The sequence below is a fragment of the Leptonychotes weddellii genome, chromosome 15 (assembly GCF_054177405.1).
Source record: "Leptonychotes weddellii isolate Sample4059 chromosome 15, ASM5417740v2, whole genome shotgun sequence".
Classification (NCBI taxonomy): domain Eukaryota; kingdom Metazoa; phylum Chordata; class Mammalia; order Carnivora; family Phocidae; genus Leptonychotes; species Leptonychotes weddellii.
Genome location: NC_138383.1, coordinates 14,594,064 through 14,621,582, shown reverse-complemented (window position 1 = coordinate 14,621,582; position 27,519 = coordinate 14,594,064). Strand labels below are relative to the sequence as shown.

Below are 27,519 nucleotides of genomic sequence, written 5' to 3'. Positions count from 1 at the left end.
TAAGTTGATGAAAACTGGACATGATTCTAAAGGTGAGTCTGTTCCTAGCAGATAGTAGGGTATCTGCTGAAGGGATGAATGGATGCATGTATGCATTCATTTAAACAATCAGTTAGTGTCTACCATGTGCCAAGCCTTATTCTACATGTTTAGGACAAAAATCCTTACCCTCATGGCACTTACACTCTAGTGAAGAGATATATGCACCAAAAAGAATAAGATAATAGTATGACAGAGATTACAGAGATTAAAATAAAGCAAAGGTACTTTTCCAAAGAAGACATCCAGATGGCTAACAGACACATGAAAAGATGCTCAACATCACTCATCATCAGGGAAATACAAATCAAAACCACAATGAGATACCACCTCACACCTGTCAGAATGGTGTTGGCAAGGATGTGGAAAAAGGGGAACCCTCTTGCATTGCTGCTGGGAATGCAAACTGGTGCAGCCACTCTGGAGAACAGTATGGAGGTTCCTCAAAAGTTAAAATTAGAACTACCCTATGATCCAGCAATTGCCCTACTAGGTATTTATCCAAAGGATACAAACATAGTGATTTGAAGGGGTACATGCACCCCGATGTTTATAGCGCATTATCTCCAATAGCCAAATTCTGGAGAGAGCCCAAATGTCTATCAACTGATGAATGGATAAAGAAGATGTGGTATATATATACAATGGAATATTACTCAGCCATCAAAAAAATGAAATCTTGCCATTTGTAACAACGTGGATGGAGCTAGAGTGTATTATGCTAAGTGAAATAAGTCAGTCAGAGAAAGACAAATACCATACGATTTCACCCATATGTGAAATTTAAGAAAGAAAACAGAAAACAGATGAACATATGGGAAGGGGGGGAAAAAAAGGAGAGAGGGAAACAAGCCATAAAAGACTTTTTTTTTAAGATTTTATTTATTTATTTCGAGAGAGAGTGCAAGCGGGGGGAGGAACAAAGGGGATGGGAGAGGGAGGGGAAAGAATCTCAAGCAGACTCTGTGCCGAGCACAGAGCCTGACATGGGCTCGATTTAACACCCCCGAGACCATGACCCGAGCTGAAACCAAGAGAGTGTTGGTCAGTAGACTGAGCCACCCAAGCGCCCTGAGACTCTTGACAGTAGAGAACAACCTGAGGGTTGACGGGGGGAAGAGGTTAGGGGATGGGCTAGATGGGTGATGGGTATGAAGGAGGGCACTTGTTATAAGGAGCACTGGGTATTGTATGTAGGTGATAAATCACTGAATTCTACTCCGGAAACCAATATTGCACAGTGTGTTAACTACCTAAAATGTAAATATAAAAAGTGAATAAATAAATAAAGCAAGGAAAAGGGGTGTAGGGAATTCTGCAAGTGAGGGAAAGTAATCAAGAAAGGCCTTGCTGATAAAGGACACTTAAGCAAAAAGATAAAGAGGTAAGGGAGTGAGCCATAAATAATCTGAGGCAAGAGCACTCCATGCAGAGGGCAGAGCAAGTGTAAATGCCTTTATACAAGAGCATGCTTGCAGTATTTGAGAAAAAGCTAATTGGCCATTCTGGCTAGAACAGAGTGAACAAGGGCAATGTAGGAAGAGATAAGGTCATAGAACTAGGTGACAGGACCATCACATTCAGTCACATAGTCTATGCAATGCACAATTCCAGGGTTGTACAATAAGATGTCCCAATAAGGAGGTGATGCAGGTGCAGCCAGGAACAGATCATATAAGCCTTGAAGGCTATTATAAAGGTAGGATTTTACTATCACTCGATAAACTTTGCTTTGCTGCTCACAAAAATAAATAAATAAATAAAGGTTGGATTTTTACCCTGAGTGATAGGAAAATACTGGACGATTTGAACAGAGACATGACATGATTTGACTTAAGTTTTGAAAGGATTATCCTGGCTTCTATGTGTAGGATAGATTGGCAGGTAGTGGATAAGGCAAGAGCAGAAGCAGGGAGACCAGTTAGACCAGAACAACAGGTAGAGGTGGAGATGGTGGAAAGTAATTTGATTACATATATATTTTGAAGATGGAATCAACAATATTTCTGGCTAGATGTATTCCCTGATGTATTCCAGGGCCTAGAACAAAATAGGCACTAAAAAATATTTATGGAATGAATGGATTGGATTAGATGGGTGGCTCAGTCCGTTAAGCATCTGCATTCTGCTCAGGTCATGATCCCAGGGTCCTAGGATCGGCCCCACATCAGTCTCCCTGCTCAGCAGGGAGCCTGCTTCTCCCTCTGCCTGCCGCTCCCCCTGCTTGTGATCTCTCTCTCTCTCTGACAAATAAATAACAATAAAAAAAAATACTAAACCGGGGCACCTGGGTGGCTAAGTCGTTAAGCATCTGCCTTGGGCTTGGGTCATGATCCCAGAATCCTGGGATCGAGCCCCACATCGGGCTCCCTGCTCAGCAGGAAGCCTGCTTCTCCCTCTCCCACTCCCCCTGTTTGTGTTCCCTCTCTCGCTGTGTCTCCCTCTGTCAAATAAATAAATAAAATCTTTTAAAAAAAATACTAAACTGTATGCTTAAAATGGTTAAGATCATAAATTTTCTTTTTTTACCACAATTTGAAATAATAATAATTAAAATAATAATATTAATATGTTTCTCAACAATCCCATCCAATAGGAACTGCCATTATTCCCATTTTAATCTTGGTAGGCCCTAACATAGTAGGCCCTTATTAAATACTTGTTTAATTAATTTGTAAATTAAACCATCCCTTTCTTTTCCTTTGTATCCCAAAGCGGAATAGGAGGCAATGTACCAAGTTCAGAAAGACTAGGGAAATGTCAAATTATGCCCACAATAAACAAACTCTGAGAGCAGGAATAGAAAGCCTCTAGAACTGCAGCTACTAAGTGAGGCCTGAAATAATTTGGGGGGCTCAAGCTAAACATTGGGTGCCAAAGGTATCTGTGCTTGGCCATGATGAAGACTAAAGACATGCCTAACTCCTGTCCTAGATGATTTACAATGCCATGAGACATGTGAGATCTTGAATACTAAGGTTTCTAATTAAAACAATCATAATCTTTTTGTAATTGTTCTTTTTAAATCACTCTTTCCAGTAATACTATAGTCTACAAGCCTATGAGAGTTTGGGATACTTTTGTCCTTCCTGGGCTTAAGCAATTAATGAAATGGTACTTAATCACCATTCAATCAAGGCATTTAGGTAAAATTTTTCATTTGAACAACTTCCAACTGACTAATGTTTAACATGAAACTATAGTAATACAGAATTAAAACAAAAAAACCCAAAAAACCAAAAAACTTCCCCTTCCCTGAAATCCCCACAGTGTCAAAATGTTCTCACTCTGTAATTGACACCCACACATCCCCAAGGGTGCTAAACAGACCACATTGAAAACATGGTTGCTCTAAACCTGGAAGGAGCTTGTAGGTCATTCTCACCTGGGCCTGAGCCTGAGAAGTGAATGAGGTCACAGTTGTATGATGGAACAAACCCTTTATTGGATTCTTGATCTGATTGAAGCCCAGAAGTGGTAGGTAGCATGGCTTAAAAGTAGGCAAATATCTGGATTTTGTAGGAATCTATGCTGAGTCCTTTTTTTTTTTTAAATCTCTCATCTCTATGAGAGATTGAAGGTAGTTTTTTTAAAGTAATGATTATTTTTGCACCATGAGGATAATTTCACAGCCCCTTTCAAGTGCCTAAATTATTGAGCCTCTCCGGAGTTCCCAGCTCTGTGGTAGGTTTCCAGATTTTGAACACGTGTAATTGAGTTGTTTAGAAACAACTGGCTTTCCAGGCTCTGAGGTGAAGACCTAGGAAAATGGACCAAACTGTAATTACACATTCAAAGACTTTCTTTGTGGTTTCATAGTATTTGTCTATCATTCCTAAATCAGCAACCCAGTATTATTTAATACAGTCTACACTTTGAAAATTGCAATTGGAGAGGTAAAACCACCAATAGAAGGGGGAAGCCCTACCAACCCAGCTCCTGGTCCATAGGCCCTGATACCCAAACTGCTGAAGTGGAAAGGCAGGACCAGGGAGGCTCTAGTGGTTAAAAGTTCATTCAGGAGGGTCTAGGGTGGTGAAAGAGCATTGTATCCCACCTCTGCTCCTACATTTGGGTTCCCATACAGTGGGTTCGTAAGAACTGACAGGGCAGGGATGGACCTCCCAGAAGGAAATCCTAGAAAATATTTATTACCAGGCAGGTATCCAAGATATAAACAATTAGGTAAATATTTTAGAAATGCTGTAACATTTTATTCTCTGTCAATTATAATATGAAATGTTCTGATTTAAAAAATAAATTTTGTCTTTATTTAAAATTATTTAAATAACTTTTTGCACATATTTCCAGGATGCTTTATCTATGTCATATGGTATCACTTATTTTTATATATGATTAGAATGACACTATTGGGGGGGGGGAGACAAGGATAAGACATTTTGCTTAGAGATCTTGGGACAGTGAAGAGATCCTTCCACATGGCCTTCCAACTTTGCACATACCTCTAACTTGAATTTGCACATATTACTATTCCTCAAGGCCCTGGACTTCAAAATCTAGGTCTTGAGCTAGGAAAGTTGCAAAAGAAAATAGAGGAATTAATCTGTGATTTGATCCTATTTGTATCTTCTGAATTCCAGACAGAGTTATTGGCCCCATGGCGGTTTCTGACATTAAATCAAAATTTAAGCTAAATCCTCTAACAAAAGTACCCAGCTCCCATGGCAAGAGGTAAGTAATGAATATATTCGGGTGATAGATTAAGGTAAAGAATTATTTTTTTTAAGATTTTACTTATTTACTTATTTAGGTGGCTCAGTCAATTAAGTGTCTGCCTTCAGCTCAGGTCATGATCCCAAGGTCCTGGCATTGAGTCCCACGTTGAGCTCCTTGTTCAGCAGGGAGCCTGCTTCTCCCTCTGCCTGCCGGTCTCCCTGCTTGTGCTCACTCTCTCTCTCTCTCTCTCTCTAACAAATAAATAAAATCTTTTACTTATTTAGAGAGAGAGAGAGCACGTGCATGCATGAGCAGGGGGAGGGGCAGAGGGAGAGGAAAGAGAGAATTTCAAGCCAACTCTGCTCTAAGCACAGAGCCCGACTCGGAGCTTGATCTTATGACCCTGAGATCATGACCTGAGCCGAAATCAAGAGTTGGACACCCAACCAACTGAGCCACCCAGGCGCCCCGAATAGATTAAGGTGAAGACTTATTAAGGTGATAAATATTATAAATAACCATAAAGGTTATGAGGAAACAAGTTAGAAGGCTCTTCAAGTACCTTGTGATAAATTTGGTTATAAAACCAAATATATGAATTGAAGAGAAAGGTTTTTTATGAAAAGAAAAAAATATATATATTCTTTTAGATTGAAGAAACAAAAAGTCCTCTTTCCTGTTCCCCCAAATGAGAGGGAATTTTTGTGTGGGGGGTCAGAATACCCTAGAGGGCTTAAGAAGTTGTCAGTAATACATTAAGATATTTTGAGTGCCAGTTTAAAGGAGAATAATGTTAGAGGATCAGAAAGAAGACCTAATCCCCTAAGCAAGTCAATATAGTCTATAGCTCAAATGTGGCCAGTGAAATGAAATCTGGGTAAATTAGTCATGACTAACCTTGAGCTAAAATTGGGAAGGGAGATTTGCCTGTGACATTAACAATAGCTTTTTTTCTCAGTCTGGTAATTACAAATTCCAATAAACCTCAGCCACTAATGACTGCAAGTAAGAGCCTGATCTATATTTTATCAGAGTGTAAGAAGAAAAGCCTCTCTTCTCTCTCAAACCAACCATTTTCTGTGCCACTTTGAGAGTATTTCCCCTAGTGCCCTTGACTATACCGCTGCTATAAGAATAGATTACTGACCTTTTTTAGATGATGGATATTTTTATTCCCACTTTTCAGAATGCCCAAAATCACCTAGCTACTAAGTGGCAGAGTTAACATCTCACCCAGGTCTGGTTGGTTCCAAATTCCATACTGTCTTCAGTTTACTGACCTTTTTTAGAAGCATGTGGGTAAGACAGCCTTATAGCTGCCAAATCCCTTGATCTCATGGTTCCCTTACCCTGCATTACAAGCTGTCTCTGGAACAAGTGACATGCTTGAAAGTAGTCAAGCAAAGACTTGACAATACCACACATGGAGGGAATTCCTACATGAGATGAGAGGCCAGACTGAGCTCATTCCAAAGCTAAGGTACTTCAAACCTTTGAAACGTTATAATTTAAAAAGACCGTTTCTCATGTGTGAGCCAAGATAAGATTTGAAATTCTGCCAAGAGTATCCTTTTTTTGATGTAGCTAGTAAAGACTTCATACTGCCTGGCCTTCTACTTTCCTCTTGCTTCTTGAGAACTCTATATTTCTCCATCTACTGCATCTTTTATGTCATGCGAAAGAAATTCGTTTATATTTAGAAATACAACAAATATAAAATAACATATCTGCGTAAGGGCCAACTTGAGTTTTCAGAGGTTCAAATAGGTGATAGAACAGAAACACCAGAAGAAGAAATTGGTATTAGTAAAAGCAGAGATAATAAGACTAATTAGGTAAAATTCCATGTCAAAAAAGGAATGGTGCATTTTGAGACCTTATCACCTTTGTTTTTATTAGGTCCGTCTTTGAAAATGAGTTGAACTTACTAGATACTATAGAGGATGCTAAATTCATAAACCATAACTTTTTAAATTTAGCGTGTTTAGTATTTCTTCCCATTTCACTTTTTTAACTGCTTCTCGTAAAAACAAAAACTAAGAGATTCCATATTAAAACTTTTAGTTTAGTTTCACAGCTAAATATACTTTAAATAAAATTAACTTATAAAATCATGATTATTTAAGTCTACTTTTAAATGACCATATTATAAGCAAATCCAGTTTTGCGTAATATATTTTTTATATTCCTAAACTAATAACCTCCTGCAGATCTATATAAAATATCCCCAAAGTATTAATATGTTTTCTCTTTTTCCAGATTTTATTTTTCTGAGAAAATGAAAAGTCGCCCAGGGTTCCAGACTTTCCAGAAGCGCTTTCTGTCTCAGATGATTTGATAGATAGATAGATGATAGATAGATAGATAGATAGATAGATAGATAGATAGATAGATAGATAGATATTGATAGATAGATAGTTGATACACCTATAGATGATGTATAAGTATAGAATTGTAGTTATATCTACCTCTATCTAATATGCTGGTAAAAATACAGTTTGGCAGTTAAAGTCATAAGATAACTATGGTTACTAAGCTTTCAATATAAGGATATTCACCATAAGATTATTTATACCACTTAAAAATTTGAAACAACTTCTGTTTCTAGCAATAAGAATAGTGTAGGGCTTATATCCTTGAGCATTGGAGTCAGATAAACCTGAATTTGAATCCCATGACTTTCACCTATTATCTGTGCAATTTGGGACAAGTTATTTAATCCCTCTGAGCCTCAGTTTCCTCTTTTGTAAAATGTAGAAAATCAGATTTTTTTAAGGGTGTAAGGGCGATGGGCAGGTATAGGCCAGATGTGGACCTCAGTGGCCAGCATTTTCTCACTGTCCATCCTGTAACTATTGGTGAGTGACAGTAACAGGTCCCTTAGGAGGTGAGACTCTGGATATATTGTGATGCTTGCAGTCGTTCCAGTCAGCAAAAACTGATGAATGGAACTAATATTTGCTGGTTTCATATGTGTATTAAATCTTTTCATGTCTTTTGTCAGGGATAAAGATTTACCAGGATCTCTCCCCTGCCAAAGCAAAGCAAAGAAGCTGAATGCTTCACAAATGCAAGGTAATGACAATAAGCCCTCAAATGAAAGCACCAACTAAGGCCCCTTGATAAATCTGATCATTTTCTTCTCTAAGAGAGATCTGCAATTTCAAGAGTTATCTGTAGTACTCTGCTTTTTGAGAGCAAAATTTCTAATTCAATGTCTAATTTGTGGGAAGGAAGGGGGATTACTTTCAAACAGACATCTTCCTAGAATTTGGACAGTCCTGGACAAATAATTTTATTCAAATAAGAACTTGTGAGTATACAGAAAACAAATGCAAAGTCAAATAGAAATCAAGTAACGGAGCAGAGTATAAATAGCTATACTGGCTATTGTTTATTAGTCCAAACAGGAAATATTCATGTAAAGCCCACAGTATACTAAGCATGGGAAACATAACAAGTAACGAATCAGACATGGTCACTGCCCTGATAGGAAGTCCTTCAGGGAAGTCAGACCATTAAACCATGCATTTTTGACTGAAACATTTAAATCACAATATGATACAAGTTATGATGGGGAAGTATAAAGTGTTTGGGGAGCATAAAAGAAAGTCTCCTCGATGGACTCTGAAAAACAAACTGGGGGTTCTAGAGGGGAGGGGGGTGGGAGGATGGGTTAGCCTGGTGATGGGTATTAAAGAGGGCACGTTCTGCATGGAGCACTGGGTGTTATGCACAAACAATGAATCATGGAACACTACATCAAAAACTAATGATGTAATGTATGGTGATTAACATAACAATAAAAAAGTCCAAAAAAAAAAAAAGAAAGAAAGAACGTTCTGGGAAGGCTAAGGCTCCAAGTTTGGAACCAATTGAAAACAAAACAGAAATCAAAGTTGTTAAGCGACTGCCTTCGGCTCAGGTCATGATCCCAGAGTCCTGGGATCAAGTCCCACATCGGGCTCCCTGCTCAGCGGGAAGCCTGCTTCTCCCTCTCCCACTCCCCCTGCTTGTGTTCCTGCTCTCTCTGTCTCTGTCTCTGTCAAATAAATAAATAAAATCTTAAAAAAAAAAAAAAATAACCGACTAGGTGGCTCAGTCGGTTAAGTGGCTGCCTTCGGCTCAGGTGATGATCTTGGGGTCCTGGGATCAAGCCCCGCATCGAGCTGCCTGCTCAGTGTGGAGTCTGCTTCTCCCTCTGCTCCCCTCCCCCACTTGTGCTCTGTGCTTGCTCTCTCTCTCTCAAATAAATAAAAATCTTTAAAAAAAATAAATAATAAATAATATAAAATAAAATCTAAAACTGTAAAACATTACCATGTGCACACACACACATTACGTTTCTGACCTCTCCTGTTCTTCTGTTGCTCACTCTGCTCCAGCCACACTAGCCTCTTTGCTGTTCCTGGGATATGCCAGGCCCATTCCCCTTAGCACCCTTGCTCTAGATCTTCCCTCTGTCTGGTCCTCTCCTCTCCCAGAGATCCACTCCCTCACCCCCCTCAAATCTTTGCTCACATCTCAGCTATTTAATACAAGCAACCTATCCCTCAATCCCTGGAACTCCCAATCCCCCCCCAACCTGCATTACTTTCTCTTTTTCCCAGAGCACTTACATCTTCTAACCTTCTAACATGCTATCCAACTTACCTATTCATTACATTTATATAAGGGCAAAGATCTCTGTTTAGGGCACTAATGTATCCTAGGCGCCTGGCAGATAGAAGGCATGCCTACTAACATGCTAGAAATACTGGGAGAAATTAGAAACAAGTCAGAGATGACTCCACCCTAGAGAAGCCTGCCTTCAACCAAGGGAGAAAGATGTTACCCACTCACACAATTATAAGGCAGGTACCATTATATCTCTATAGGATGAATGACTCTCATACATGCAGATGCTAACACTTGAATGTGACTTCACATAAGTTTTATTCTGGTGCCATTTGAGATATACTTTGTTCTGGGTTTATTTCTTCATTCACTAATGTTAGAAAATACGTGTCTAATTTCAGCTCCAGTTAACACCCTGAGTATGTCTTTGAGTCTATTCAAAACATTCACATGCATATAATTTGGGTCCATTTTGGTGCATCATGTTTCTGTTGCTGCCATAACAAATTGCCACAAACTTAGCAGCTTAAAACAACACAGATTTATTATCTCACAGTTCTGTGAACCAGAAGTCCAGTTGGGCTTGGCTAGTTCCTCTTCTCTGGGTCTTTCAAGGTCAAAATGAAGGAGTTGGCCACCCTGGCTTCTAATCAAGAGCCGCTGAAGGGGGACACCTGGGTGGCTCAGGCAGTTAAGCGTCTGTCTTCGGCTCAGGTCATGATCCCAGGGTCCTGGGATCGAGTCCCGCATTGGGCTCCTTGCTCAGCGGGGAGCCTGCTTCTCCCTCTGCCTCTGCCTGCCCCTGCCCCATGCTTGTGTGCACACTCTTTCTCTCTCTCTCTCTCTCTGATAAATAAATAAAATCTTTAAAAAAAAAAAAGAGGCTCTGAAGGAAAATCTTCTTCCAAGCTTATTCAGGTTCTTGGTGGAACCTAGTTCCTTGTGGTTCTAGGGTTAAATCTCACTTCCTTACTGGCTGTCAGCCAGGAGCCTCTCTCAGCCCCTGACAGCGGTCTGTGTCCCACATCACATTGCCCCTTCTGTCTTTGAACCAGCAAGAGTCCTTCTCATGCTTTGAATCTCTCTGATCCCTTCTGCTACATTTCTCTTGCTTCTAGCTGCCTAGGGGACCCTGTGATTAGATTGGGCCCACTCAGTAATCCAGAGTAATTTATCTTAATTATATCTGCAAAGTCCCTTTCGTCGTATAAGTAATACATTCACAGATTCTAGAAATTAAGGTATGGACTGCTTTCAAAGGCCATTTTACCAACATATTTGGTTTTCCACAAACTAGTTTATTCCAATTCAAATCTCATGGAAGGACATTGTCCTTTATATGAAATGTCTATTAAGTACCCATTTTTCTCTCAATACTTTTTCAGAACGTGATGTCCAATCAACTATATAGTCAGTCCTAGTTCCCTTAGAATATGTACTTATTCTTGAATAACTGCCTGACTAACTTAATTACATTTCCTCAGCCTTTCAAGATGCCTACAACTTCTTTAACAAGGATAAAACTGGCTGTATTGATTTACATGGAATGATGTGCACTTTAGCTAAGTTGGGAATGAATCTAACCAAGCATGATGTCTATAATGAATTAAGATGTGCTGATATTGATCGTGAGTACTTTGACTTGTAATTATTTTTCTCATAAAAGGTTTTTATAAATAGGGGCGCCTGGGTGGCTCAGTTGGTTAAGCGACTGCCTTCGGCTCAGGTCATGATCCTGGGGTCCTGGGATCGAGCCCCACATAGGGCTCCCTGCTCAGCGGGGAGCCTGCTTCTCCCTCTCCCACTCCCCCTGCTTGTGTTCCCCCTCACGCTGTCTCTCTCTCTCTCTGTCAATTAAATAAATAAATAAAATCTTTAAAAAAAAAAGGTTTTTATAAATATATATTTTTCTTTCAGTGATTATATAAACAAATATACCTCATTATCAAAAGTACATATATGTGTTTCTCTTTAAGGATATCAGTAAAGTATGTGTACAAGTTACAAAATCAAATTAATGCAAAAAAATCAAATTAATGCTACAAAATGGACTATTCTTTGAAAAATCCTGTATGGAAACTAAAAGTGACTATCGCATTTCAATATTAAATTCAGATTACCTATCATGATATACATTTTGGAGGGTGCCTTGAAATAACAGATACAAAGGCATTGACAATTTCAAAAATGACACATTACCAAGAAAATCCAAGCCCTTTGTTTCCATTTGAATCATATTAGTACAAATCTTCCTTTGATCCTTAGAGCCCACCTATATTGAATTTTAAATGCCACAGCATTTTTGTTGATATTTTTAAAGCTTTTAGATAATATTTCCTTTGAATATACTGACCTAGTGAAGATAGCCCAAGCTGATATGTTGTATGGAATATATAGTTAGCAAATTACCTCCTCTTACCTCTCCCCACCCAACTGCAGTGCCCCATTCAATTAGCATAAGCTCCACGTATGAATCAGCGTCACCAGTTAATTAAGGTGTCACTTGTTTCCACTAACTGCCCAGTTTTCCTGTTCTTGCATCAAAACACACACATATGTCTTTAATAACACTATCCTATAAGTTAGAGGAGACTGGGTACAATTTGGGGGTGTTAGAATAATAGAAATATCAGAGGTGGGTATGGAGTGGGAAAGCGGGAATGGATTCCTTGCAAAAATGGCAAGTCTCTCAGAAAGGAGTGAGTGGGTAGGACTGCAGGGACTGGGAGCCCCTGGTTTGATGTTTATACCCCACCATTGCTCCTAGCGGCTGTGGGTGATTCGCGTAACGATGCCAAAACCACTTCAAGAAGACCAGTGCTTCCCTGAGCGCATCTCCAGCCTTAACATGCTGTCTGATTTTTTTAAAGATTTTATTTATTTATTTGACAGAGACACAGCAAGAGAGGGAACACAAGCAGGGGGAGTGGGAGAGGGAGAAGCAGGCTCCCTGCTGAGCAGGGAGCCCGATTGCAGGGCTTGATCCCAGGACCTTGGGATCATGACCTGAGCCAAAGGCAGACGTTTAACAACTGAGCCACCCAGGCGCCCCCCCATGCTGTCTGATTTTAAGTATTGAATAGTCCAAGGTGTTTTCATTTTATATTTAGTATGTAATCTGATGACTAAAATGCATCTTATATCCTTGTTCTGAGCCTTAGATTTCTGTTGCAGGAGATGGAAAGGTGAATTTCTCAGACTTTATAAAGGTGCTAACAGATAAGAACCGCTTCCTTAAGGCTGTGGGTGAGTAGAGAGATTGCTGAACATGGCTGTTGGGTGGCTGTGATTCGCTGCATAGTAACCATTATTCATTTAGGCCTCCGAGCAGGAGACAAGTGAGGAAGGTGTACTCTGGCATGAGATTTACTGTCGTACTACTTCTCCGAAACAATATTTGCTAAGCAAATTGATACAGTTTTAGAATTTTAACTTAAATGCATCAAGTCCTTCTGCAGGAGACACTGCTTTTTGGTCTCCAATGAGGAACACTTGGAATAGTGTAGAAAAATTCTGTCACCTCCTATAATGTTCTTTACCAAGTGCATGTGCTACTTTGGAAGGTACTCCCTTTACAAATGAAAAATTCTTTAGAAAAAGACAAATGCTCTCTTTCTTGCAAACTGGGGGGTATCAATAATTCACTATTCCCAAAAGATTTCTTCCTCACCCTGATGAAGTCTGCCCTTGGTGGGAGGATGGGAGAATTGGCTGGAGGCTAAAGAGCATGTTCTCACACAAGGTTGTAAGTGATGTGGAGGTGTCCTTGACATACTGTTATTTAAGTCCTCTGATGGTTTATGAGTTTTACAGTCTGCCTGGGAAAAACTAATCACAATTTGTGCCATGTTTTCTGGGATAAATACATACCAAATTCCAAATACTGTGTATAGTTTTGAAAATACATTCATTCATAGGCAGTGAACTGTCCTTAGAAGAGACAGAAGCTGCTGCTTCAAGTACTACTGTAGTAACGAGGGTTTACCTGCAAGCCTGAGATACATTGATCAGCAATTCCTTTACCCAGAAGAACAAGACAATAGTCCTTAATACATAAATCATGTTTATGTTAAATGTATTAACTTACAAGTCAATATTTACTTAGAAGTCATGGAACTAAAAGCATTTTTTTAATGATTATTGTGTCTGTTCAATAATCAAAATGACCTTTCTACCAAACAGAACAGATTTTGAATGTTTTTCTATAATTCTCTAGTACCTGGCTCAGTATTAATATTGTAAATAGACTAAAAAGACTGTCGGCTTATTACTTCCTTTGATAGATGTTTTTTCAGAAGGCATTTTGAATTTTTTTTCCCCTTCATAGTTCCAGAAAAGGAGAAATGTTTAGATTCAGCTGGCAACCCAGGGATCCTGTTGTTTGAAATCCTATCAAAGCTTGTAGAGACTTCAGCTTTACCCAGAAAGGCTATAATGGAAATAGTAAGGTAAGTGGCAAAGAAGGGTAAAATTGGCCTTCTTAGAAGCACTTATGAGGCTATTTACATCCTACTCCACAGGGTCTGCTCCAAAACAAAGGAGAAGGAGTCTGTGGCAAAGCTCACATGCCACATGGGACCTTATTCCTTCATCCCAACTGTGCTAACTCTGAAATTGCAAGACTGACCTCAGACCATCTCAGGGCCCACTGAGGGCCTAAGATAGCCAAGAAGGTTCAGACTCTTCTACCCTAAGCTAGAGAATCCCAGAAGAGTAAAACTTTTCCAGGGATGACTTCGGGTGGGCTTGGAAATCTAGTTTGGAAGACACTCCCATTCATGCTGGAACTACCAGGGGCTCTTTTGACTCTGGGATGATGTAGAGCAATTTCAGACCTCCCAAAGTAGCCTTTGGACTGGAGCTGAGCCAGAACTGAATTTGAGAATAGAGGATGAAGAAACATCCTCACACTCAAATGTGTTTTATTCCAGCAAATACCACCAAAGATAAATTTCCTCAAACTATTTATATCATTGTATTATAGATATTGAATATTGCTGTTATCAATCCTTTTAGCTCATATTCTTTCAAAGCATTCTGCTTTCCCTTTCAGACTTAAAAATACAGAATGTTTTCAGAATCCTCAATGGATAATCATCTCTCTATGCTATCCTATATTTGTCAGATGTGGAACCAGAGGGTACACAAAATTCTACTCTTCATTCCATTTCAAAGGCATTTATTAAATGCCTGTTGTTGGTACACAAATTTGACACATTGCTTAATTTCTCAGCCTTGGTTTCCTCACCTATAAAATGGGAACAACAATAATAATACCTACCTTAAAATAATAATGATAATAATACTTACTTTATAGGGCAGTTGTGGGGATAATATGTGATAATGCAGGTGAAGTAGTTCAATAAATACTCCTGGAGCTAGGGGTGCCTGGGTGGTTCAGTCGGCTAAGTGTCTGCCTTCGGCTCAGGTCATGATCTTCAGGGTCCTGGGATCAAGCCCCGCATCGGGCTCCCTGCTCTGCGGGAAGCCTGCTTCTCCCTCTCCCACTCCCCCTGCTGGTGCTCTCTCTCTCTCTCAAATAAATAAAATCTTAAAAAAAAAAAAAAATTCCTGGAGCTCAATATATATTATTATTATGTGGAAGTAGCTGGAATAGTCATAAAACATATATATTATCTGTTTTAATCCTCACTTTCTTTTTTTTTAAGATTTTATTTATTTATTCATCAGAGAGAGAGAGGCAGAGGGAGAAGCAGGCTCCCAAGGAGCAGGGAGCCCGATGCGGAACTCGATCCCAGCACCCTGGGATCATGACCTGAGCCAAAGGCAGACGCTTAACCATCTGAGCCACCCAGGCGCCCTTAATCCTCACTTTCTTAATGGGTACTATTATCCTCATTTTACAGATGAAAAACCTGAAGTACAGGTATTAAGTAACTCACCCAAGGGGCAGTGGTGCCTAGATTTTAGCACAAACAGTCTGATTCTAGAACCCATGCTCCCATCTACCCTCCTAGACTGCCTCTCAGGAAATCTTAGCTGATGGTGTTTTTATTATGATGATGATTATGGTTGTTGCTTTTCATACACCTGGTTTCTAAGGAGATCAAGTGTTTAATACGTAGCATTTGCATTTAAGGAACTTAAAATATAAATTGAGAGAAAAAGCCATAAGTATGTAGATTACTAAATATACAAAAGTGAAATGACACAAAATATATCACATAAATAACTGTCAAATGAGTGGCAAAGGTCATTCATTTAGTTTCTGAGAAAGCTGGTCTCAAGCTGGATAATGGTAGAATTTGATAGGTATTCCTGTAGTTGACTATAGCATTTATTGAGCATTACGTGCAGAGTTCTGAGTGTGCACTTTACATGCATTAGCTTTTTCCTGGATCACTGTCTCCTAACTGGTCTCCCTGCTTGCACCTTTTGACTCCCACCCGCATGACTTGCTGGCTCCACAGTCTATTCTCAACACTCCCTCTGCCTAGCTGATGCCTTGACGCCTACAGCACCAAATGGTCCTTTTAGCACAGTGTCGGATCATGTCACTCCTCTGCTCAGAACCTTCAAAACCCTCCCATTTCCCTCAGAGTGCAAGCCTCACACTTCACATGACTTACTGGCCCTCCAGGTGATCTGCACCCACCTCTGACCTCTTTTTCTTTGCCCCCTGTTACTCCGCTCAGTCCGTGCTGGCCTCCTTGAGGCCAGGCTGCTCCGTCACTCCCCACATCCAGCTAATCACCAAGTCCCACCCGTTTGACCTCCTAAACCTGCTTCATAGCCTCGCACTTCTCCCTAGCCCCATGCTGGGGAGGGGGCGGGGAAAGAAGCAAAGGACTGAGGACAGAACCACAAGGAATTCCCATACTTGTGGAATGGAAAGAAACAGACGGGTCAGCAAAGGAAACATTAGTCATCAAGAAGGGAACCAGGATGGTGTGAAGTCGGAAGCCAGGGCCACAGACAAATCTAAACCAGGACAGACTTCCCCCAGTATTAAATGCTAAAGTGAGGCCAAGTGAAGTCAGGACTGAAGAGGTAGAGTTAGATTTCGTGGTTAAGATGGTAGTTAAGAGGGGCGCCTGGGTGGCTCAGTCGTTAAGCGTCTGCCTTCAGCTCAGGTCATGATCCCAGGATCCTGGGATCGAGTCCCACATCGGGCTCCCTGCTCTGTGGGAGGCCTGCTTCTCCCTCTCCCACTCCCGCTGCTTGTGTTCCTGCTCTCGCTGTGTGTCTCTCTGTCAAATAAATAAATAAAATCTTTAAAAAAAAAAAAAAAAGATGGTAGTTAAGAAATCATAAGGGGGGTGCCTGGGTGGCTCAGTCATTAAGCATTTGCCTTCAGCTCAGGTCATGATCCTGGAGTCTCGGGATCGAGTCCCACGTCTGGCTCCCTGGAGCGGGGAGCCTGCTTCTCCCTCTAACCCTACCCCCTGCTCATGCAGTTTCTCTCTCTCTCTCTCTTCTCTCACTTTCTCAAATGAATAAATAAGATCTTTATAAAAAGAATTAATTTAATTAATGTATTCAGCATATAACTTGCCACTAGACTTTTTTTTCTTTTTGTCCAATAAGACACCTTTTCAGCAGGACTATATAGCACTTTCTATTCTTTTTTTGGATTACTTTTTTTTTTTTTTTTTAGCTATTTCCGAAGAAAATTCCAAGATACCACATCAGGAATGTCATGGAGTCCCTACACTCTGGGTTATGGGAAAAGGAGATTTAAACCAGACATATGCACACCTCCAAGCTCAAGCACAGCTGCCTTTGCTAATGCTGCCCGAATTGCAATAATGCAAGAAAAGGATTTACTTAAATTTCTTGAAGAGCTCAAGAGTAAGAACCATTTGTCCTCTCCCCCTTGTTGTAAAGGATTTATTTGTATACTACTGGTCAGAAATAAATACTAGAGGCCAAATGCTAAAGAAGCAGGACCACAGCCTATTCTGAGTGACTGGTCTCTGTCACACAGATATCATTTGAAAGCAAATCCACATCTTCACCTGAATCCTCCTGATACAGGTGAAGCCTGGAGTCTGGATGAAGCCTAGACTCTATGTATGGGGAGGGAGGTGAGGAGAGTGAAAAGGAGGGTCATGGCCATTGAGAAGACTAGAAAAAAGCAAAATAGGCACCACGTGTATGTCTTTTATGCGAATTTCTTCTTACACTGTTCATAATACCATTTTTGGTATTTTGTTTTTATCTTTTTGTTTTGTTTTGTTTTTATCTTTTAAGGGTGCAGTCCTCCTTCAGATAGCCCATATTCAAAAATACCCATCTTTCCATTGTTTCCTAATATGGATGGGGTGGTGATGGGAAAGCCATTCAAAGACATACAGAAATTAGAAATGCTAAGGAGAAGGGAGCCTCTGGATTTCTTTGAGAACTACTTTTTCCATAAAAGAGACTGGAAGACACAGGTAAGATTTGGTTATGTCACATTAGTTAATTTAAATACTTAGGTTTTCAAGTTCTAACTTAACAGAACTAATACTTTTTTAATGACAAACATGTTCAGTCATTATATTTCAAACCAGATTCCATAGCCATGTTCCTAAATTTAAGCCCAAGTATAAATATTTCATTTAATTTCAACAAATAGTTAAACTTACTGAAAAATACAACCTTAGGCTTGGGGTTAGAGGTGGAGAGTATAAGAATAACAATAAAAAGGCCCTCAGATCCTACCTACACCTGCTCTCCCTTCAACCTAGTGACCAGAAGCTGCATTTTGGGCTCCCTCAACTAGCTCTAGATCTTGGTTGGGCCAGATACGATGGGATGAGAGGACCAGGTCCACAACTCAGTGGCGCAATCTGTGATGGAGTGGCCATCCTGCTCTTGGACTAGACCCCTAATTATAGTCCTGGCTACACCTTCTGGCCTACTTCAAGCTCTGAATGTTAAAGTCTCAGGCAGCCATGCCTTGGTTTCTGGGTATTCTCTGAGGAAGCTCTGGCCTCACTCCTGGCTATGACAGGCCTCCCAGCCTGCAGAACATCAAGATTTCACTGGAGGCGCACCTGGGTGGCTCAGTCGGCTAAGCATCTGCCTTCAGCTCAGGTCATGATCCCAGGATCCTGGGATGGAGCCCCACATCAGGCTCCCTGCTCAGTGGGGAGCCTGCTTCTCCCTCTCCCACTCCCTCTGCTTGTCCTCTCTCTCTCTCTCTTGAATAAATAAATAAAATCTTTAAAAAAAAAAAAAAGATTTGATTGGAGACCAGTGAGGCATCTCTGGGTTCCAGAAATCCATGTGGTGTTCACATCACTATGAAACCTCTTAGAAGTCCCTCCAGGCATAGAGTTTAAGAGTCCCCAAGGCTGGGGGCAGGGGTTAATGGGGAGCTGCTAACCAACGGGCATACAGTCTCAATTATGCAAGATGAGTAATTCTAGAGATATGCTGTGCAACACTGTGCCTATAGTTAACAAAACGTACTGTACACCAAAAATGTGTTAAGAGCATAGATCTCATGTTAAGTGTTCTTACCACAATAAAATAAAAATTGTTTTTTAAAGATTTTATTTATTTATTTGAGAGAGAGAGAGCGCATGAGAGTGGGGTGAGGGGCACAGGAAGAAGCAGACTCCCCAGTGAGCAGGGAGACCAACGCGGGACTCGATCCTGGGACTCCAGGATCATGACGGAGCAGAAAGCAGATGCTTAACCGACTGAGCCACCCAAATAAAAAATTTTTAAAGATTCTAGGGGAAAACAGGTGCTGGCAAGGATGTAGAGAAAGGGGAACCCTCTTGTACTGTTGGTGGGAATGCAAACTGGTGTAGCCACTCTGGAAAACAGTATGGAGGTTCCTTAAAAAGTTAAAAATAGAACTACCCTATGACCCAGCAGTTGCACTATGAGGTATTTACCCAAACAACACAAAAATACTAATTCGAAGAAATACATGCACCCCAATGCTTATAGCAGCATTATCTACAATAGCCAAATTATGGAAACAGCCCAAATGTCCAGTGATACATGAATGGATAAAGAAGAGGTGGTGTGTGTGTGTGTGTATAGATATATACATCTTTTTTTATGACTGAGCAATATTCCATTGTGCATAAAGAATGAAATCTTGCCATTTGCAACAATGTGGATGGAACTAGAGAATATTATGCTAAAGGAAATAAGTCAGTCAGAGAAAGACAAATACTGTATGATTTCACTTACATGTGGAATTTAAGAAACAAAACAAACAAGCAAAGGGGAAACAAAGAGAAAGAGAAGCAAGAAACAGACTCTTAACTGTAGAGAACAGATAGTACCCAGAAGGGGGGGTGGGTAGGGGGTTGGGTTAAATAGGTGATGGGGATTAAGGATGCACTTGTTGTGATGAGCACCAGGTGTTGTATGCAAGTGTTAAATCACTATATGAAACACCTGAAACTATTATTACACTGTATGTTAACTAACCAGAATTTGAATAAAAACTTAAAAAAAAATAGACTCTGGAGGAGTATCACAGTCACAAATGACCTTAACTTCAGACTTTGAATTTATCTCTCCAGATGAAGTCATACCCACAGGCAGATATCACCAACAAGTTGGAAATAAGGGGAACTTTATTCCCCTTTAAATTTATTTTCCAACACTAAGCCCTCCACCTGTGATCATTATCTGTTTACTGTCAGTCTCTCCAACCAGAATATAAGGTTCATGTAGGCAAGGACTTTATTTCTTTCACTAAAGGATCCCTATCACCTAGAACAGAAACTGGTCTATAGGAGACTCAGTATCTTTTGGATGAAAGGAAATTATAATACAAAGCCTTTATTTATTGAGAGCAAGATTGTCTCTAATCATATCAGCAGAGATAGTGTCCACAGCTTCCTAAATGGTCCGCTTCTATCTTTGTCCTCTGCAGTCTATTCTCAACACAGCAACCAAAGTGGCTCTGCTAAAATCAGCTCAAAACTTGCCAATGGTTTTTCACATCACTCAAAGTAAAAGCCAAAATCCTTACTGTAACACTCAGGGTCCTACACAATCTAAACCTGAGGCTTCCAATAATGGTAGCCACAGTGGCTATTTAAATTTACATTTAAAGGTCACCTGGATGGCCCAGGAGGTTAAGCATCCAACTGTTGATTTTGGCTCAGGTCATGATCTCAGAGTCCTGGGATGGATCCCCGCATATGGCTCCCCACTCAGCAAGGAGTCTGCTCCCTTTCCATCTGCCCCTCTCCACCCTACACGTGAACTCTCTCTCTCTCAAATAAATAAATAAATCATTTTTTTAAGATTTTATTTATTTAGGGGTGCCTGGGTGGCTCAGTTGTTAAGCATCTGCCTTCAGCTCAGGTCATGATCCCAGGGTCCTGGATCGAGCCCTACATAGGGCTCCCTGCTCTGCAGGGAGCCTGCTTCTCCCTCTCCCACTCTCCCTGCTTGTGTTCCCTCTCCCGCTGTGTCTCTCTCTGTCAAATAAATTTTTAAAAAAAAATTTTTTTTAAATAATTTAAAAAATAAAGATTTTATTTATTCATGAGAGACAGAGAGAGGCAGAGGCAGAGGGATAAGCGGGCTCCCCATGGAGCAGGGAGCCCGATGCTGGGACCTAGGATCATGACCTGAGCTGAAGACAGACACTTAACCGACTGAGCCACCCAGGCATCCCAATAAATTAATCTTTTATAAAAAAAAAGAAAAGACCTGGTGATGGGTATTAAAGAGGGCATGTATTGAATGGAGCACTGGGTGTTATAGGCAAACAATGAATCATGGAACACTGCATCAAAAACTAATGATGTAATGTATTGGTGATTAATATAACATAATAAAATAAAATTAAAAAAAAGAAAAGAAGAATTACTGGTTTGGGGAGTACTGATCAACAAGAACTAAAATACTATACACCACAGTGACACAGGAGATGAGGAGGCTGGTACTCAGAATTAAAGCTTCCTATATTTTGTTAAATTTATAATGAGTGTTAAAAATGTGAGGATAATCACTAAAATGAATCATGAATAATTTAATGAATAATCATTATAATGAATAACTGTTGAATAGAAGGGGGAAGGAACAAGAAAAAAGAGAAAACATGGAAAAATAGAAAGTGCAAAATAAAATAGGCAGAAAATCCAAATATATCAATAATCACAATAAAAGATTAAAACATACTAGTTTATTTAAAAAGTATTAAAAAGAAAAAATAGACAATGGTTCATCTTTCAAGTCTAAAAAAAGGATACTGAGACTGATTTTTAATAATTTTCAGATATCTGTTCTTTAAAGGAGACACATCTAAAATACAACACAAAGTTTGAAAGTAAAAGGACAGGAAAAGATACATCAGGCAAATACAAATCAGTGAGCTGGTATCAATATATTAGTATGGGGAAAGTAAAATTTAAGGAAAACATAACTAAAGATAAAGATGCTATTTAATTATTTTTTTAAATTGTCAGGAAGATATATCTATCTTGAACCTGTATGCACCTAGCAAGTTGACAGATAAGGTGACAATTCACAGAATTGTAAGGATTAACTTTAGACGTTTTAAAGGCATGCATGCTAAAAAAGTGAATACACAAATCCATAATCACAGTGGAAGATATTTATCATGTATCTCTAGAAATTTGAAGCAGACCAAAGGCGGGGGGGAAAGGAAATCAGCTCATTTTACAAAAAAACTGTACCTGTTAAGGAAGAGAGACATGGATCATGAAGAATCAGAATCTAGAAAAAGTTGTTTCGGGACTGGGGAACTTGAGCACATTAGTAGCCAGGAGGAAGGGCCCTTAGAGCTGTGGTTCTCAATCCGGGCTGCACAACAGAACCACCAAGGAGAGCTTTTAACCACCGTGTGTCCAGGCCACAACCCTATCCAATTAAATCAGATATTGAGATGGGGCTTAGGCTTTGGTATTTTTAAAAGTTCCAACATGCAGCCAAAGCTGACAACCACTGGCCAAGGAAGAGAAACTGAAGATGTAGGAGAGAGGCAGGGCTGGCTACGTAATTTGTGGAGCCAAGGGCAAAATGGAAATGTAGGGCCCCTTGTCCAAAAATTACTAAGAATTTAAAGACAGCAACAGCAGAGCAGTAAACCAAATTCAGGGTCCTTCTGGTCCTATGGGATTGCACAAGTCTCACACCCATGAAGTCAGCCATGGAACAAGGAAAATCGAAGGGAAATGGTCCAGGAGGGGAATTAATAAAGATACAGGGGGGAGACTTTGGTCTTGGAAATCAGAAAGAAACTCTCACATAGAAGAGGCAAAGAGGAAAAATCAGGCTACACAATGGAGAGAAATCCTAAGGTGGAGAGAAGAGTGAAAAGAATTCATGTTAGCTAGTCCTGGAGAGAGAATCATTAGCTGAGGGAGTGTGCAGATCTGGTTTTCCAGCAGCCACTAAGAAGACAGCTATGAGATCTGTAAGAGAATTAACAGCATCTAATGAAGGAAAGTAGGGTCAAGCAGTACTAATAGCCTGGATGAGACTGGGTACTACACGTTTTCAAAGAAGCAATCCACATATTTACGTGATTTCCACCAGCATTGTTCAGCAGCCCAGGAACAGGGAAAATAGACAGCTGGTTCCCCAGTGGAAGTTTGGAAGTAATACAGGTTGTATTCCGTGGAGGGCACCTTCTTCACTTTTCAGTGCTTGGTGATGGCTTGGAAAATTTGGTGAGGATAGAGTCGGCTCTTCTCTACCCTCCATATCCATTCCACACATAAACCATCTTCTGGTCTGCACTTCTGAGTAGGCTTCATCATTATAAAAGAGAATTCGCTAAATGCTCAGTTACACATGGTGCTACCAGGTGCCCCAAAACAATGGACAAGTGGCTTAGCAATAACCTTATAAATCACATACAAACCCCTTCCTGATACGACATATTTCTGTTTATTATGTCTTTGTTGTATATTTAACCCAAAATATATCACTAACCTTCTTTGTGTGTGTGTGTGTGTGTGTGTGCATAAAGGCAGCAAATATAAAGCCTATCAACCCAGTCTCAGGCTATCCAAGTGACATCCTAGCCATTGACCAAACACTCAAGAAAAAGCAGAATTGGACAGTGACGGATGCAGCTGCAATGAAACAGCACGTGAGTATTCACTGTTGCATGCCTTCCCAGAACGCGTTGATCAGAATATTTTCTACTTCAATACTACAACCATCCCAAAGATATTTTTTCTGCTCTATGTCTTTAAAATAAGACAAGATCATTTTTCATTTTTACCCATTGTAATGACGCTTCTTGCTCTGTGATCAAATGGATTCAAATGTTAATTGTGATAATTCATCCTGCTAATCACCCATGGAACCATACCCAGCATCGTTTCTGTCAAACCTTCGTTTGTGTCGTGCTGGAAATAGCAACTAATTAAGGCAGCAAACCAGCAGTCACAGTGAGCAGGTGTACTAAGGGAATCATGATGAGTGAAAGCATCTTGATTATAGCAGCTAAAAGAAGAAGAAGAGTTTGAGTGCACTTCCTAGGTGCCAGGCACAGTACTCTAGAAGTACTCTACAGACATTAATTAATTTACCTACCACAACAGTCCTTCCGGATAGGTGCTGTTATCATTGTCATTTTACAAATATGCAAGGGAGGTTGACTTCTCTAAAGGCAGAAGTAAAAGAGCCAGAATTATAAACATGAGCAGCTTGGCTCTGGAATCCACACTTTTAACTGCAGCTCTATGCTCCCTATCTACTTTTGTGCCCTGACGTCTTAGCAACTTTTGTACTCCACAAAGACAGACTGAGGTGTATGTATTTCATGCTGCCTCCCTTCTGCATTTGACACTAGTGATCAAACTCTCCTTGGCATTTTCTCCTTCCTTAGCCTTTATAAAGACTACATCTTGCAGCTCTGTGTCCCTTCCTCTCACTTCACTTTCCTGAATGTTCACCCCTTAAGTCTTGATATTTCCTTGTTTTCTAGTCCCATCCTACTGCTCTTCCCATTATATGCACTAATCCATTCATTTTTTTAGTAAATATTTATACATTATTAATAAAGTTCTAGGATTAGGGGATGCCACGGGGGGCACATAGCTCCTGCCCTCCATGATCTAGAGCTTGGAGTGAGGGTGGAAGAGAAGGAAATACGCAGTAGTAATATATGGGAATAAATGAAACTGTAGGTCATCAGTACTTCATGCCACAGAGGAGTGGGCTCCCAACCTCTGTCTCATCATGGCACATATTCATGCTGGAGTAAATGGAGGCTGCTTATAGCCAGAGACCTCCAGTCTACAGCAGCAGCTGCCCCAAGGGCTAAGAAGCTTGAGAAGATCAGTAAGGTGGCATACCTGTAACCCAGCAGAACATTGGGAATCTCTGTGTCAAGTGAAGGAACAATTAGGGCAAGTACTCTTCAGATGATCTCAGTCTACCCTCCTTGTTTCAGCTGCCACCTACATCCTGATAACTCTTAAATTTGTCACTCGTGTAGACTTCTCTCCAGTATTTTTGACTTATCTCACTGCCTGATGAATATTTTTACCTCACTGTCTCAGCATATCAAATTGTGCATGTCCAAACCAAACTCATCATCTGCATCAAACTGGCTCTTCCCTTGGGAATTCTTCTTGACATCAGGTATTGATACCACTATCTACCCCATCGATGAAACTAGAAGGCGAGGAATCATCCTAATTTATATATTGTCCTCACTCCTCACATCCACCTATGACCAACTGTGGCTACTCTTGTTCTCCTGAAGATTTTTCAAATCCATCCCCTTCATCCTACCACTACTGCCTTAATTGAGGCCCTCATTCGGTCTTGCCTGGACAACACACTCCAACCTCCTATCCCTGCCTCACAGCTGCTCCCCTCCACCCATTCTCCACGCAGCTGCTAATGATCTATTGTGAAGGTGTAGCTATATCCCTGTCCTGCTTGCAAATGAATCTTTCCCTCTCAACAATGGCAGGATTTCTCAACTATATTTTCTGCTCCACACACTGAGATTTGTCTCACTTCCATCAGAAATAGTGGCTTACAGGGGCGCCTGAGCGGCTCAGATGGTTAAGCCTCTGCCTTCGGCTCAGGTCATGATCCCAGGGTTCTGGGATGGAGCCCTACATTGGGCTCCTGGCTCAGCGGGGAGCCTGCTTCTCCCTCTCTCTCTGCTCTCCGCCTGCTCATTCTCTCTCTCTCCTTCTGTATCTCTGTGTCTCAGATGAATAAATAAAATCTTAAATAAATAAATAAATAAATAAGAATGCTTTAAAAAAAAGAAAGAAAGAAAGAAGTAGTGACTTACTACAGCTTGATTTTCACTGAGTAAAGGGCTCTCTCAGCCTCACTGAGATCAAATCTAAGGGCCCCTACAGCAGACAACATTTTGCCTGCCTTACCTGCATCATTCCTTCCCTCTCACTTTCAAAACTCGACATTTTAGCACTACCAACATGCTTGTGCCTCCTACCAACTCCAGAGGCTTATTACCTTTGCCTTTGTTTATGCTCTCTCCTTTCCCTATAACACCTTCCCATTACCACTGACTCCCTCAATCCGGTTAAATCCTCGAGGAACTACTCAGCATCTTCTCCCTCCCTGCCCTAGGCTGGATTGAGTGCCATCCTTGGCACTCCTTTTATCTCCAGAGACTATCTCCATCCCACATTTCCTCCTTGGTTTAGTTTACTGTGTTTTTAATATTCTCATAAATGTCTTATCTCATTATTCCCAAATCATACATTTTGATTGTTCATCAACTCCTAACTCACATGTCCTCTAGAGGTTCCACCCAATGGATAAACTCGGTGATTTTCACCTAGCCTGGGAATGTAACTCTTGGGATGTCTAGAATTGTGGTTCATAAGTCAAAGATATGTTAAGCTAACTACTGCAAATGTCTGTTCTCTCACTGCAGGTGAAGAGAGCTACTGATGCCTATAACTTGGGAATTGCCCTTGAGCACCGGAAAGACATGCTAAACCTCTGGCGGAAGATCCGAGGGGATCTGATTGGAATAGACACTAAAAATGAGTCCTTTTATGACACCTTTTCTACCTATACATGGTCCTGGAATGTTTGCCAAGAATTACTTTCACCGAAGGACTTAAGGTTATATGATGCCTACATGAATAGGAATACCTTCCACAACCCTGTATACTCTTCTTCCTCGGATATCAGTGAGTGTGACACAGAGACAGGAAGAAAAAGAAAACGGAAAGGTTTCAAAGGGTTTCGACAATGAAATTTCTACATTTTCTAAACAGCTCATTGCAAACTACTTTTTCATAGATATCAAAATTATGGTTTCTTGCTTTTGTCTAGTACATTCGTAGCAGCTGGAAATGTTGACATCTTTTGGATTCTGACCAGTAAAAAAGTTTAAGTCATAATGTGGTTTCCCTTTCCTAATTCTGAACGAGTAACTAGAGGCCATGCGGTTATCTTCCCAGCAAATGGCTGCGCTCTGCTGCCCCCACCTGGCTCAAAAGTGCCTGGGCAGAAGGAGAAAAGCTGCACGTGGGCACTTACCTCAACACAGGGATGCCCCTCTGAGCCCCTGAGGGCTCTCTCAGCAATAAGCATCTGAGTTTATGAGTTTAAGTGACATTGGGTTTTTGATTATTTGCAAAAGAGGCCAGAGGCAGCAGATGACAATGATCTTTCAGTTCCAGGGAATAATATCACCATCTCCCAGGGAATCTTGATTAAATTTGGGTGTTCCTAAGGCTCCTTAGTCACACATCATAGGGCTGATCTCTTGAATCCCTCTTAAAAATAGTTGATCTCACCATTACACTTGTTGCTGTTGTTCTTTAGTGTATTTAATAAAGATGCGCAGGGCGCCTGGGTGGCTCAGATGGTTAAGCGTCTGCCTTTGGCTCAGGTCGTGATCCCGGGGTTCTGGGACTGAGGCCCATGTCAGGCTCCCTGATCAGCGGGGAGTCTGCTTCTCCCTCTGCCTCTGCCCCTCCCCCTGTTTGTGCTTTCTCTTGCTCACTCTCTCTTGCTCGCTCTGTCTCTCTCAAATAAACAAGATCTGGGGATGCCTGGGTGGCTCAGTCATTCAGCGTCTGCCTTTGGCTCAGGTCATGATCCCAGGGTCCTGGGATCGAGCCCCGCATCAGGCTCCTTGCTCAGCAGGGAGCCTGCTTCTCCCTCTGCCTGCAGCTCCCCCTGCTTGTGCTCTCTCTCTCCCCCTCGCCGCCCCGTCAAATAAATAACTAAAATCTTTTCAAAAATAAATAAATAAAATCTTTAAAAAAAAAA

The 27,519-nt window shown here is 40.7% G+C and overlaps 1 protein-coding gene across 1 annotated transcript; it reads left to right on the top strand.

Annotated features, from left to right (window-relative positions):
* Positions 1 to 27,519, top strand: EFCAB3 (EF-hand calcium binding domain 3). Its single transcript, XM_031029253.2, has 10 exons — positions 1 to 32; positions 4,641 to 4,731; positions 7,721 to 7,791; positions 10,818 to 10,961; positions 12,508 to 12,579; positions 13,661 to 13,781; positions 16,952 to 17,145; positions 17,548 to 17,732; positions 23,261 to 23,383; positions 26,168 to 27,519. The coding sequence occupies exons 1-10, from the start codon at positions 8 to 10 to the stop codon at positions 26,492 to 26,494; spliced, it is 1,353 nt and encodes a 450-aa protein (XP_030885113.2). The 5' UTR covers positions 1 to 7; the 3' UTR covers positions 26,495 to 27,519.